Here is a 14,324-nt window from a genome sequence, read left to right on the forward strand (position 1 = left end):
ATGTCTAATGATAATGTCAATGAGGGATTTTTAATCACTGCTATGTTGAAATTGTAACTAATTGATACTGTTGTTAATATTCATTTTTGTTTCACTACTTTTGGTTTGTTCTGTGTCGAGTTTGTGTCTCCTCTCAATTGCTCTGTTTATTGCAGTTCTGAGTGTTGCTGGGTCGGGTTTGGTTTTGGAATTGGATTGCATTGTTATGGTATTGCTGTGTATTGTTTTGTTGGATTGATTAATTTTTTATTTTTTTAAAAATAAATTTAAAAAATAAATTAAAAAATCGATTTTTAAAAAATGAGAATTGATTCTGAATCGCACAACGTGAGAATCGCGATTCGAATTTGAATCGATTTTTTCCCACATGCTTATCATGCTTCAAATGTTTATAGTTTAAATAACCATTTTATTTTTTTTTATTCAGGAAAATTGATAAACTTTAAATCTCTTGTTACAGACTAGAGCCAATGTTAATAGTTTAACATAACATAACATAACTTTATTTTAAGTTTATCTATATTTCTTTTTTCTTTGATGTTAATAAGGATACAATGTTATGCAGAGGTGTACTTATAACAGTTTTATAGACAAATGATACTAACAGAAAATAACTGAGAAGTACTAATCTAAAGGGGAGGTTTAGTTTGGTGTCCATCCATCCATCAAATTTTGCGCCGTTTATCTGAGTCTGGGTCGCGGGGGCAGCAGTATAAGCAGAAATGCCCAGACTTCCCTTGCCCCGGCCACCTCCTCTAGTTCCACAGGGCAGACACCGAAGTGTTCCCAGGCGAGCTGTATGACATAATCCCACCAGCGTGTCTACCCCAAGGCCTCCTCCCGGCTGGACACGCACAAAACACTTCACCAGTGAGGCGTCCATGCAGGAGGCATCCGTAGTAGATGTCCGAGCCACCCCAGCGAGGTCCTCTCGACGTAAAGGATGTTTGGTGTTTTCATTCCAATAAATGACACAAATCAATAAACAACATTGTTTTATTATATGTTCAAAAACAAAACAGAATTCGCCATTTTTATTTGACTGAAAAGGTGTGGGCTGAAGCATCAACGAGCAAGTCCAACTAGAATACATCGACTCACAGTAAACCATACAAGTGTGGATGCGTCATTTTTGAATAGTTTATGCTCTTGTGTGTATGAGGAAGAACTATATTTCTATCAATGATAGACACATTTGTACATATTCACTCTTTATTAATGTACCACATAACACTACAATGAAATGCAAAGTGAGTGTTCACACTTATTTACACTGCACCAACGTTCAGTGCATTCCAATGCCACTTAACTTACAAATACATGTCATGCTCTGCACTCACACTGCCTGAAATATACTATTCTGTCATAGAAAAATAAACTTCGAATATCATAAATATATAGCATCAGCCCCTTCTAAAAATGTAGGCCTTTGAGAGTGGCACTGTCGTAATGACCACAACAGACTAAACTTAAACAACACAACTCAGGACAATTAAGCAAATAATAAAACATTGATACTTACTGTACAATATTCCCAAATTCAAAACAACCTAACTAATCACTGTCTGCTTCAAACCATTACTTCTTTCATCCTCAGTGCAATGATCAAACAATTGTATTGGTGCAGTCTTATTTGTGTGTCATGCATGATGCAATGCAGGGATATTCAACTACATTGTTTTGGGGGCCACATTTACAGCAACATAAGGACCACGGTGGGGGTGACTTCTCCCGTCACTATTAGTTTTACTTTGTATAATCTGGAGAACCAGAACTACAGTAGACATTTGATTTCCGTTTGTTTTTTTGTCAGTTACAGGAGTGCTCTGCTGTTTTTAAGGACCTTCTGCAAAGAAAACTATTCAAAGATCATCTCTATGACAGCACTCTAGGAACACTACTAGTATAACTGCAAAAGTTGAACAAATGATTACTGACTACATCTGAAGTAAACAAGCTACAGCAACACCTTTGTTACATAAATCACATTACAAAAAATTTGTGTAACTGCCAAAAAGGAGATGACTTAAAGGGGTGCCTTGAAGAATGCCTCTGTTATGCGAATCCCAAGTTTGGACCCTAGTGTTTTGTTTGCTAGCAAGGTTAAAATGTCAATGCAAGGATCTGCCAATGTGTTTGCAGTGGTCAAAGTTCCTCTATACAACAGGAACACTCCTGTGTTTTTAGGAAATTGTTGCAAAAATGTTTTTGTATGGTGTCATTCCGGCGCCGAATTTGACCCCAAGTCCACCGGTTGGAATGCCCTGATGTACTGAGTAGCTCAAATACCTCATAAGTTGAAATCTGCAATGCAACATGCATACTTCAGGCTAAAGACATAAACACAGGTCTGTTGTTATGATTGGAAAACTGCAAGGATGTCAAGCTAACATACCAAACATGTCCAAAGCATGCTGGAGAGGAAGAGAGATTCAAGACTTGTTTTGTGCAGATATTGAGAGATGTGTTGTATAATAGCTACATCTCACAACTAACCATAATATCAAGGTCAGACAAAATATCTGGGTCCACCAAAACGCTATGACTATTGTTACATACTGATATACTTTACCATTATTTTTTATGTGTGCCTTTTTTTCCATTTTACTCGCGTCTTGTTCCAAAAATCTGGAGGAAGAAGGAGAATATATAGACTATATCCAGGTAGATGTTGAGTGTAGCAAAAATATACTCTTCTGGGCTGATGGTGTAGCGTTTGTTCCCCATGAGGAGCTGGGTGTCAAATGCCAAAAACTGCACAGGATAATAACACACAAACATTTAAAATCATAGGCAGTAATAATAAGTTCTACACACACTGCATGGTCCTAATAGGACACTGTGAACTTACCATGGTGAACAATATGGCTCCCAAAACGGCATAGGTAGTATCCAACCAAGGTACCTAAACGGTGTATATTTTAATAATCATACATAAAACCAACATGGCCTTTTTAGGTAAGAGTTGTACTTACATATTGAAATGGAAGAACCGCAGCAAGCACCAGTCCAGAGATAAACATGACAATACAGAAGATGAGGAGTACACCTTGATATGATGTCACGTCAACCTAGATAGAGCAGGCAAATTAACCTCTGACCTCAAGTTTCAATGCTTTGTAAATATACATGGTATCAAATGTTAATAAATACAAGCAAAGGTAAAAAAAAATGGTACCTTAGTTTGGAAACTCAAGATTGTGACCAGGAGACAGACTGCAGTTGTGATGCCCAAACACATAACCACTGACTTGGTGTTGTAGAAGCTTTGACAACACGCACAAATAAATATGAGTACACGCCAAAAAACAGTATATTCCTGTTTATAAAACTGGTTTAAGACATTCCTAAATGCATGCTATACCACATATGATGCAAAGTAACATACTGTAAATAAATAGGGGTAAGGAGTGAACAGTACCTGGACAACATCCCTGTCATGTAGGATAGAGCAAGTGTCTGTAACAGGACAAAAGACACGTTGAATGACTAGTGATAATAACTACTTTAGTAAATATTATCTTCAACTATGATAAAAATGTGTTTGCGTACATAACTAAAAGGTGCATTATTGTAGTTTGCGGTGTTGTAAAATCACTCTCCACAATTCTACACTATAGAAATTAAGTACAACCACTGCAGTAAACAATGTTAAAAATAATAAATAATTGACAGCCTAATTGGTTTTGTGACGAAGCTCTTAACTTGAAACACTTGTACCTCAAATCAACTCTGTCCATTGAAATTAAATGATATCAATTGAATTGGTGCTGAGCCCACAAAAACAGCACACTTTTACCAGAAAAACTAAGTTTTATATTAGAAATATCGGATAAAAAACAATACAATAGAATGTACTACAAACGACTACAGTATGAAGTAATGTACTAATAATGTACAGCATTGGAGAGTGGAATTCTATGTTATCTCCTTCCAGCTGCTTCTTTGTCAAATGTACCATCAGTAGCTTCTCGATAATTTCATGGATAAATGTCCCCCATTTAGCTATTTTAGAATAATGATATTATTTTAATATTCTATTATATTTATTCTGCTTGTGTTGGAAAAACAAACATATGTCCATCTCCAGCTATAAGCTAATACTAGGGAGTAACACCAGATGTTTTGGTTTGATCTTACGGGGTTCACTGTGACATTCGCTACACCATCTAATGACGGGGATGCTTGTCCAATTAAATTTTAGCTTACAACTAAAAGCATGAATATTAGCAATAGACGGCTTTTATCTCAAAACACTCTTAAGTTGGGGCAACCTTAAGTTAAGGTACTGCTACTGTACTGTTTATTTCAGTAGTTTAATCCAGAAAGTGAAACTCACACAGAGTGAAATATTTTAAGAAGGTACTGTATTTCTAAATAGTTTTGATTATTTTAGCCTACAGGTAATGAAACATAACCAAATTCAATACCTCAATAAATTTGAAAATTTGTCAAAATATTTTTAACAGCTGGGTTGTGCTCCAATTAGCAAATAAACTGCAAAAGCCTGAGCCTTTAATTAATGTCTTAGCCTGTATTGAACTCCTGAAATAAAATAACTTTTGCACGATATTGTAATTTATTGAGATGCATCTGCGTATCCCAATCAGTCAAGGATAAAAAAGTTCTGACAAATGCAGCCATCATTTAAATGTAATAAGTAATCAAGAATGATACATTTAGAAGCCTTGTACTGTACTTACAAAGATGGCGAGCAGGATCAAATTCCATGGAAATTGTCTCCTGTAGACATAAGCAAACAGGATTTTTAGTATTGGAAAAGATGAGATGATGGCCTTATGCTTACTTTTCGGTCTTGTTAACAATTGTGAGTTTTTACCTCGGTGCAGAGCAGCAAGACAAAGTCAAATATGTCACGAAAAACACTCCGCTGTTGAACAAAAATAAATATTGTTATATAAAAGTGAGATGAATGCACTCATTACAATACTTACTAAGAGGCCCAATACCATCCTGGGTTGGTTTGAATGTAGTCCTTCACTGGATCACTTAAAAAAACAACAACAAGTAAAAGCAATGCTAATATGTTTTAGGATGTCCACTAAGGTGTCCTTAAATACAGAATACTTTAAGTGAAAAGTGCTGACTCACCAGAAAGTGAAAAGAGACACAATAGCAAAGGTCACTAAGAGCTGGATCATCAGGATGGCATAAACCTTCAACAGAATAATCATTGCTTGTCAGTTAAAAAAAAAAAAAAAGGTCATTACACACCTGAGATTGTAACATGTGGTGTCATGATTAAGCTCATTATATTTATTATACCTTACGTATGAAGATCCTTCGGATGTTCCGATCATCCCAAGTGAACTCTGTGAGCGTCTCAACGTCATTGTAGCAAGGTTCACTTGAACCTATATAGAAGATAATTAACAGGAATTTACATGTAACCTTTTCTAGATCTATACATGTACCTTGACAAATGCAGACTCACCAGCCACATTATTAGGTACGCCTGCAAAATCTAATGCAGTGGTTTTCTTTTTTTTTTTTTCATGCCCCACCTAAATTGAAACACTGTTGAGAACATGATCATATGTATTTATCTGTACAAATCACTGTATTACTTTATTTTGCATGCAATCACCTGATTATCAAAATGTGGTCACTGTGAATTGGGTAAATTGGGTGAATTGAAGGTACTTAACCAACAGGAAACAATACGTGAAGCTAGGTATTTTGCAGCGTACCCCAGGGATCAATTCTGGGACCAAAATAGCTCAATCTCTATATTCTCACGACAATTGTAAAGTTGAAGTTTATTTCGAACATGAATGCGGTTTCAAAATGATGCATCACATTACAAAGGACTTCAAATTGATATTATTTGCAGGATATACAACCACATTTTGTTTAGAACACAAATAACAGAATCAATTACGAAATTCTAAAGATGGTTTAAAAAACAGACTAGCCTTAGTGCAGTTCTTAATATTGTTTTATTTGATGCAACAAGCAATTTTTTGGGGTCATTGTAACCCATTTTGAAATACATTTCTACAGCAGTCGAACTTGAATATCTGCTTGTCACTTTGACCTGATGCCAAGGAAGTTGTCATTCAGTTTGTTGGTAAACAATGTAAATAATAAAATGAAGGGGCAGTTGTTATATCATGAGGCCATTATACTCTACAGAATATTCATATGGTTATACATTTTTTATAACACCCCTGTTTGTAGTTTGCTGATGAGGTTTGAATATACTGTACGTACCTGCAGTAGCTTCCTCATAACTAGGGGGAGATGGGGACACTGAAGACTGTCCACTGGATGAGTCACCGGGGGCCTTGCTGGCGAGCGCAGGCTGAAAAGACAAATAATTTGCAAGAAAAGCAATATTAGTGTGGTCAAGGTAATATTTATTCATTACATACACTACCGTTCAAAAGTTTGGGGTCACCCAAACAATTTGGTGTAATTGCCTTCATTTCTAAGGACAACAATAGACTGTCGAGTTTCAGATGAAAGTTCTCTTTTTCTGGCCATTTTGAGCGTTTAATTGACCCCACAAATGTGATGCTCCAGAAACTCAATCTGCTCAAAGGAAGGTCAGTTTTGTAGCTTCTGTAACGAGCTAAACGGTTTTCAGATGTGTGAACATGATTGCACAAGGGTTTTCTAATCATCAATTAGCCTTCTGAGCCAATGAGCAAACACATTGTACCATTAGAACACTGGAGTGATAGTTGCTGGAAATGGGCCTCTATACACCTATGTAGATATTGCAACAAAAACCAGACATTTGCAGCTAGAATAGTCATTTACCACATTAGCAATGAATAGAGTGTATTTCTTTAAAGTTAAGACTAGTTTAATGTTATCTTCATTGAAAAGTACAGTGCTTTTCCATCAAAAATAAGGACATTTCAATGTGACCCCAAACTTTTGAACGGTAGTGTATGTGTACAATTCTACACAGCTTTGATTGATGCCATGGCATTTATATGACTCATATAAGCATAATTTGCACTTTAATAACATCCAATACTTTTATTGAAAAGGTTTCCTTCCCAAAAAATTGTTTTTAAATGCCAGAGAGATATTCATTTAACAATATGTGCTTGTAGTTTATGACTGGGAGTTATTTGTAAGATTGTGTCCCCTTGATTATAATACAAAGCTTTCAGTATGATGCTACGCATTTGTAGGTCGGTGCAAATTCTAACAATAGTAAACATCTGTGGCAGTATGATACATATTGGCATTATTATCTTTGTAAAGCTATGTTTGGATCATTATGTGCATGTGTACCTACTGTTGACTCAAAAACGCAGGGAAAACACCGATGTCATTTTAAGTATTTGCATGTTCTAGATCAGAGGCTGTTATGTAATAAATCTAGGCCAAAAAATGCTAAGTCGTGATTTCCTACCTTGCCCTGTGTCATGATGCTAGTCAAGATTTTGTATAGTTGATCCACACCAAGTATAAGCGGTCCAACCTGGCTGAACTACAAGATGATGATGGTGTCTCTTCAACACCCTCTCAAAAAAATTGTGACGCACAGTGAAAACACAGCAGCAGCAGGGAGGCGCGCATTCCCCTCCCTCACCCTCGCAGGGACGTTCTAGCAGCATCTAGTGACGCAGCAGCATACATAACCATGATGCTGGGACTCTAGCACTGAAATAGGCACTGTAGACAAGAGAAGTCCATGGAAGTTTGGAATGGAAAGTGAATGGAAATGAAATTGGTTTTATTTCAAAATGACTATATTACATTACATAGGCTCCAGCACCCTTCGCGACTCCGAAAGGGACAAGCGGTAGAAAATGGATGGATGGACAATACAATTTAATTTTGGGGTGTCTATTAATTGAGTTGGTGGAGGTAGATGGCCACACCATATGTTAATACGTTTTTAACACTTGACATGTTTTTATGCAAGTAACTTGTGCTGCTGTAGTCTAATTGAATCTAAAGTAAAGTTCAGTGTTTCTTATCCATAATTGGGCCGCGAGTACGGACAAAAAATTTGTTTCTCATCTTTGGTCCGTATGGGAACCAGCGGTATTCCGTTGTAATACACTTTTCATAGCATTAATGACAATTTCAAACAAACAGAAGTCTGGAGCGGATGATTTTTGAGCACAAAAATTACGACTAAAGTGGTGAAGGTGAATCTTGATTTGCACTTTAATTTTATTGAAAGTTTACTTAAAACATTATTATTTTTGTGGTTACACATTTAATCATTTTAGCTCAGCGTAATTGTATGGAAATTCCTTTTTTTCTTTTGCAGTATATTTGAATACTATTTATTTTGTAATCAGCCCCTCTTAAAGGCCTACTGAAACCCACTACTACCGACCACGCAGTCTGATAGTTTATATATCAATGATGAAATCTTAACATTGCAACACATGCCAATACGGCCGGGTTAACTTATAAAGTGACATTTTAAACTTCCCGGGAAATATCCGGCTGAAACGTCGCGGTATGATGACGTATGCGCGTGACGAAGTCAGAGTAACGGAAGTTATGGTACCCCGTAGAATCCTATACAAAAAGCTGTTTTCATTTCATAATTCCACAGTATTCTGGACATCTTTTGCAATTTGTTTAATGAACAATGAAGGCTGCAAAGAAGAGTTGTAGGTGGGATCGGTGTATTAGCAGCGGACTACAGCAACACAACTAGGAGGACTTTGTTGGAGCGCTAGCCGCCGACCTCACCTTGACTTCCTACGTCTCCGGGCCGCCAAACGCATCGGGTGAAGTCCTTCGTCCTTCTGCCGATCGCTGGAAGGCAGGTGAGCACGGGTGTTGATGAGTAGATGAGGGCTGGCTGGCGTAGGTGGAGAGCTAATGTTTTTAGCATAGCTCTGTGAGGTCCCGTTGCTAAGTTGCTAAGTTAGCTTCAATGGCGTCGTTAGCACAGCATTGTTAACCTTCGCCAGCCTGGAAAGCATTAATCGTGTATTTACATGTCCACGGTTTAATAGTATTGTTGATTTTCTATCTATCCTTCCAGTCAGGGGTTTATTTTTTTGTTTCTATATGCAGTTAAAGCACGATGCTATCACGTTAGCTCGTAGCTAAAGCATTTCGCCGATGTATTGTCGTGGAGATAAAAGGCACTGAATGTACATTTGGCGTTCTCGACTCTCATTTTCAAGAGGATATAGTATCCGAGGTGGTTTAAAATACAAATCCGTGATCCACAATAAAAAAAGGAGAGTGTGGAATCCAATGAGCCAGCTTGTACCTAAGTTACGGTCAGAGCGAAAAAAGATACGTCCATCACTGCCTCTCAAGTCGTTCACTGTAACGTTCCTCATCTACGAATCTTTCATCCTCGCTCAAATTAATGGGGTAATCATCACTTTCTCGGTCCGAATCTCTCTCTCTCTCTATTGTAAACAATGGGGAATTGTGAGGAATACTAGCTCCTGTGACGTCACGCTACTTCTGGTACAGGCAAGGCTTTTTTTTTATCAGCGAGCAAAAGTTGCGAACTTTATCGTCGATTTTCTCTACTAAATCCTTTCAGCAAAAATATGGCAATATCGCAAAATGATCAAGTATGACACATAGAATGGATCTGCTATTCCCGTTTAAATAAAAAAAAATCATTTCAGTAGGCCTTTAAGCTTTGATAATATTATTTGTGATTAACACATGCTTCCATATTATTTGTCAAGGCTTATTATTATTATCCTGTTAAACTGTAAGTATGTTAGATATAATTATTGAATATGATTAAAATTAAGATTAGGTTACTAATTCAGTGTTATAATTTCAGTGGGCCCTTCTGTAGTGAAAAAGTTGGTCCTCAAGGTCATAAAGGTTAAGAACCCCTGGTCTCTTTTTTACTCTTACTATTATTTAGTTAAAATTTTTATAAAAATAACTAGAGATGTCCGATAATATCGGCCCGCCGATATTATCAGCCGATAAATGCTTTAAAATGTAATATAGGAAATTATCGGTATCGTTTTTTAAATTATCGGTATTGGGTTTTTTTATTTTATTAAATCAACATAAAAAACACAAGATACACTTACAATTAGTGCACCAACCCAAAACACCTCCCTCCCCCATTTACACTCATTCACACAAAAGGGTTGTTTCTTTCTGTTATTAATATTCTGGGGCCGTATTTATCAAGCGTCTTAGAGTGCCATTTTACACTTAAGTCCTGAGAATTTGCGAAATTTAGTCCTACTCTCAAACTTAAGAATAAAAGCTATTTATCAACTTTCTTAAGTCTAAGAATCACTCCTACTCTCCACGATATTTAAGAGACCTTCAGAGGTGTCCTACGTGGTTAGGAGTTGCCAGCGGGGGATGGCACTGAGGCGAGAGAGACGTGTGCGAACGTTCAGGGAGCGGAAGGATGTCCTGGCTTTGTTTGATGACAAGCAGCTGATCAAACGGTATCGTTTAGACCGAGCGGGTATTATTTTTGTCACAGATTTAATAAGGGGCGTCATCTCATCAGCAACATCACGCTTTCAGTTTCAAATTAGTTGCCTAATTAATGAATTGGAAAGAAAAGGAAACATTTATTTTTGATTCATTGCCTATATTGTTTGTTTGTTTTGTATTATTTTGTAGTTTATTGTCAAAATATACACTCTCATTGTCCACTTAAATATTTCTAAGATATTTCTTTATTCTTAGACAAGGGATTCCCTTCCGTGATTGGTCATTTCTATGGACACAGAAATGACGTCACCTAAAATTCCGTTTACGGCACATAGTAATGTCGTAATTCAGCTCTGAGTGTGACACTTAAGATTCAGTCCTACACTTCGCTGAAAGTGTGAGTAAGTTGCTTGATAACTAACTTTTAAGTGCAGCTTTCAGCGAAGAATTTCTTTACTCATAAGTCAACTCTTAGCAGACTTCTTAGGAGTAATTCTAAGAAGCTTGATAAATACGGCCCCTGGTTCCTACATATATATCAATACAGTCTGCAAGGGGTACAGTCCGTAAGCACACATGATTGTGCGTGCTGCTGGTCCACTAATAGTACTAACCTTTAACAGTTAATTTTACTCATTTTCATTAATTACTAGTTTCTATGTAACTGTTTTTATATTGTTTTACTTTCTTTTTTATTCAAGAAAATGTTTTAAATTTATTTATTAATTTTTTTTTTAAAAAGGACCTTATCTTCACCATACCTGGTTGTCCAAATTAGGCATAATAATGTGTTAATTTGACGACTGTATATATCAGTATTGGTAATTAAGAGTTGGACAATATCGGAATATCGGATATCAGCAAAAAAGCCATTATCGGACATCCCTAAAAATAACCTTTTATCCTACAAGTGCATTACAATGACAACCAAGGTCAGAAGTGTGATCTCAAACCTGTTCAGTCAATTCATGTTATATAGCCGGAACAGACTAAATTAAATAACAATATTGAGAGTCACTCAAGTCGTATTTTTTCATCCACTAATTTTCTATACAGCTTGTCCTCATTAAGATTATGGGAGAGTGAGAGACTACCCGCCTGAATTTGGGTGAGAGGCGGGCGACATCCTGGACTGGTCACCTGTCATACTACGCTAATGTGCTGCCCAAATGCTCCTAATTATTTTCACATTCATTACTTACTCCTAAATGTAGCTATTTAAAAATTATGCAAAAGGAGATCTCCAAAATCCAACTATTGTAATTTTTATTTTTATTTTTTAAATATTTTTAGTTTTCCTCAGAACCAGTGAGTATGACATATGTGTCACAACGGACCACTCATTTTACATCACTATCCTTTAAGATGCTTTCTGTACAAACTTCATATGAGGAAAAATATATTATGACATACTGTACATATTGTCAATACATATACTCTGTAAAAATGAATTAAATAGCAATAATCATATTTTGGCCAAATTTCATTAGCGATTTGATTGACAAAAACAAGAAGTAACATGGAAAAACTAAAATCTCATCATTGGCATGAACAAAACGTCCTTTTGTTAATAGTTTACTACCCAGTCGCAAAAAATACAAATGATACACGCGAAACATCTACATCTCGCCCTCTCCCTTGGCTCCCTCAAGTCTGAGGTCCGAGTCGTTCCTGCCTATCGTGAACAGACCAACAACAGCCATCAAAGCCGCCAGCATCATGACTGCACAGCCTCCAAACATGTGTCTGGTACCGCCGCCGTCCTCCCCGCCCCCTGTCCCCGACACCTCGCCGTGGAGCGCCAGCAGACCCAGACAGGCCAGCAGGTGCAGAGGTAGGCGGAACCAGGCCAGCACTCCAGCCCGCTTCTCCTCGGGAATCACCCTGCTCTGGAGGAAGCTGACTGCGGGGAAGTAAAGTCCACATGCCAGCTCCAGCAGCAGGAAAGCAAGGAAAGATTCATGCGGTCTTGGTTGTCCTGGCGCGGTGGAAAAAGTTAGCATGTATAAAGAGAAGAAGGCCATCAAAACGGCCAAACAGAGTACATGGCCGGGCTGTAGACGATAGTGTGAGGAGGTGGCTAGGCGGTACATCAAGGAGCCAGCCATACTGGCAGCCATCAGACAGGAGAACACTATTCCCAAAGGAGGTCCGTGAGGGTCCAGTACCGGGGTCCACAAAAAAACAAAGATGTAGAGGACACTTTCAAATAGAGCCTGTACGCCACCCAGGAGCATGACTCTCTTGTCTGAAAGCAAACAACGAAGTCCATCATGGCAGCTGCGTGAGAACCGGGCCTTTGCGGATGGACGGGTCAAACCTCCATTTGGAGCGCCTAGAAGAAGCATCTGTTTGTCACTTTCAGGTCCTTCTGCTTCTTCCTTACCCCAGTCTGTTACCACCACCCAGGCACAGCACAGCAAACAGGGGACAGCCAGGAGGAAGGGCGCCACCGGCCCCAAGTGGAGCCACTCAGCTAGCAAGTTAGCCATTAAGCCAGCTCCCACGGCGAGCCCATGGTTCCACGTGGCAGCTTTGTTGAAGGTGCTGGGGATCCACTCCTTGGGGAAATCGTGGACGTTGACATGCCGTTGGACATACCAGGCCTCAAATGTGGTGGAGAGCAAGGATGTGGACAGACCTCCCAGGATGCGACCTACGATCAAAACAAAATAGTCCCTGGACAGCTTGGTGAGGCAGCAAGCAGAGTAAGTCAGACAGAAGAGCAGACAAGTCTGTCTGCGGCCCAAAGCTTGGGGGAGCCATCCTGAAAAAGGAGCAAACAACACAGAAGAGGCCAAGCCACATACATAAATGATGGCTATCTGGGACTCCAAGAAGCTGTAGTGGCGGTAGAGCTTATACAGGTAAGGACCCTGGAGCCAGTCCGCCCATAGGGCCAACAGATAGGCCCGGAGGAAGACGCTCTGGAAGCGGACGAAGGCTGGGTTGGCTGCAGCCGTCTGAGTCGGCTGAGGTGGGGTGAGACGACGTGCTGCGAGCTCCAGGCCAGCACACAGGAGAAGCAGCAGGAATATGGCAAGGTATGCTGTCACCAACATGGTGTGATAGACTGCACACACTTGAATTCAAACCTGAGCTCTTTGGACGTCTCCTTTCCTGCTAATCCTCAGCGTCTATTGGGGAGAAAAGGAAGAGATGTGGCTAAGTTGCTAAATGGGCGTTTATATCAACAGTTAAGTTCACTATAAAACCCTAACATGTCATTACTATTGTAACAGGGTGTGTACATTATAATTATTGTAAAGAGTGTCGCTAGTTTGACTTGCATTGTTTTTGTCTATAAACTGACGCTAGCATCAAAGCTAGCTAACTTGCGACTACCGATAGCTCTTCAGAAAATGAGACTCCTTTTGTAAAAAAAAAAAAAAATTTCCTCCATATGGTTTAAAAATGTTTCTTACCGAGCTGTGACACTGTTCCATTGTTGTAACACGAACGACCAGCTGATTCCATTTGTCGTGATAAATTGTTAGTGTGGTTCTTCTACAAAGAAATATGGCTTTAGAAAGAAGACAGCCACTTCCGGGTTTCTTCTTTTGCCACTAGGTGGCAGTCTTGCTTTGTTTACCCTAGATGTGGAGGAGAAGCAGAATGTTAATATTTAGTATTTTTTATCTTGTACAACTTAATAGTATTTATCCATACATTTTTCTACCGCTTGTCCCTTTTGGGGTCGCGGGGGGTGCTGGAGCCTATCTCAGCTGCATTTATTGTATTAATTTGTTCAATAATGATACATTTATACAACATAATTACACACATTGAATTCAACTGTTAAACTGTTTGTTTATTAAAAATATACGTTAAATCCAATATAGATTCACAAATTCAGCATGATGTGAAAGATAGTCATGGTAGTTGTTTTTCAGAAATTTTTGCTTCTTTATATGAAGATTATTATTATTATG

The 14,324-nt window shown here is 38.4% G+C and overlaps 2 protein-coding genes across 3 annotated transcripts; both read right to left on the reverse strand.

Annotated features, from left to right (window-relative positions):
- Positions 1-978: 978 nt before the first annotated feature.
- On the reverse strand, positions 979-7,597 carry LOC133653648 (protein lifeguard 2-like). Of its 2 annotated transcripts, XM_062053171.1 has the most exons (13): positions 7,394-7,597; positions 6,235-6,325; positions 5,456-5,525; positions 5,287-5,375; positions 5,113-5,177; positions 4,956-5,009; positions 4,841-4,891; positions 4,704-4,743; positions 3,422-3,459; positions 3,179-3,266; positions 2,976-3,071; positions 2,852-2,905; positions 979-2,754 (listed from the first exon to the last, which is right to left on the reverse strand). In XM_062053171.1, exons 2-13 carry the CDS (start codon positions 6,250-6,252, stop codon positions 2,605-2,607), a joined length of 813 nt encoding a protein of 270 aa, XP_061909155.1. In that variant the 5' UTR covers positions 6,253-6,325; positions 7,394-7,597; the 3' UTR covers positions 979-2,604. The 2 variants fall into 2 exon arrangements, with proteins under 2 accessions (XP_061909155.1, XP_061909153.1); XM_062053169.1 differs by lacking the exon at positions 5,456-5,525 and having other exon boundaries at positions 7,394-7,596.
- Positions 7,598-11,450: 3,853 nt separating this feature from the next.
- LOC133653640 (molybdate-anion transporter-like) lies at positions 11,451-13,985 on the reverse strand. Its single transcript, XM_062053149.1, has 2 exons — positions 13,818-13,985; positions 11,451-13,529 (listed from the first exon to the last, which is right to left on the reverse strand). The coding sequence occupies exon 2, from the start codon at positions 13,452-13,454 to the stop codon at positions 12,012-12,014; it is 1,443 nt and encodes a 480-aa protein (XP_061909133.1). The 5' UTR covers positions 13,455-13,529; positions 13,818-13,985; the 3' UTR covers positions 11,451-12,011.
- Positions 13,986-14,324: the final 339 nt, after the last annotated feature.

This window comes from Entelurus aequoreus, linkage group LG07 (genome assembly GCF_033978785.1).
Source record: "Entelurus aequoreus isolate RoL-2023_Sb linkage group LG07, RoL_Eaeq_v1.1, whole genome shotgun sequence".
NCBI classification, from domain to species: Eukaryota; Metazoa; Chordata; class Actinopteri; order Syngnathiformes; family Syngnathidae; genus Entelurus; species Entelurus aequoreus.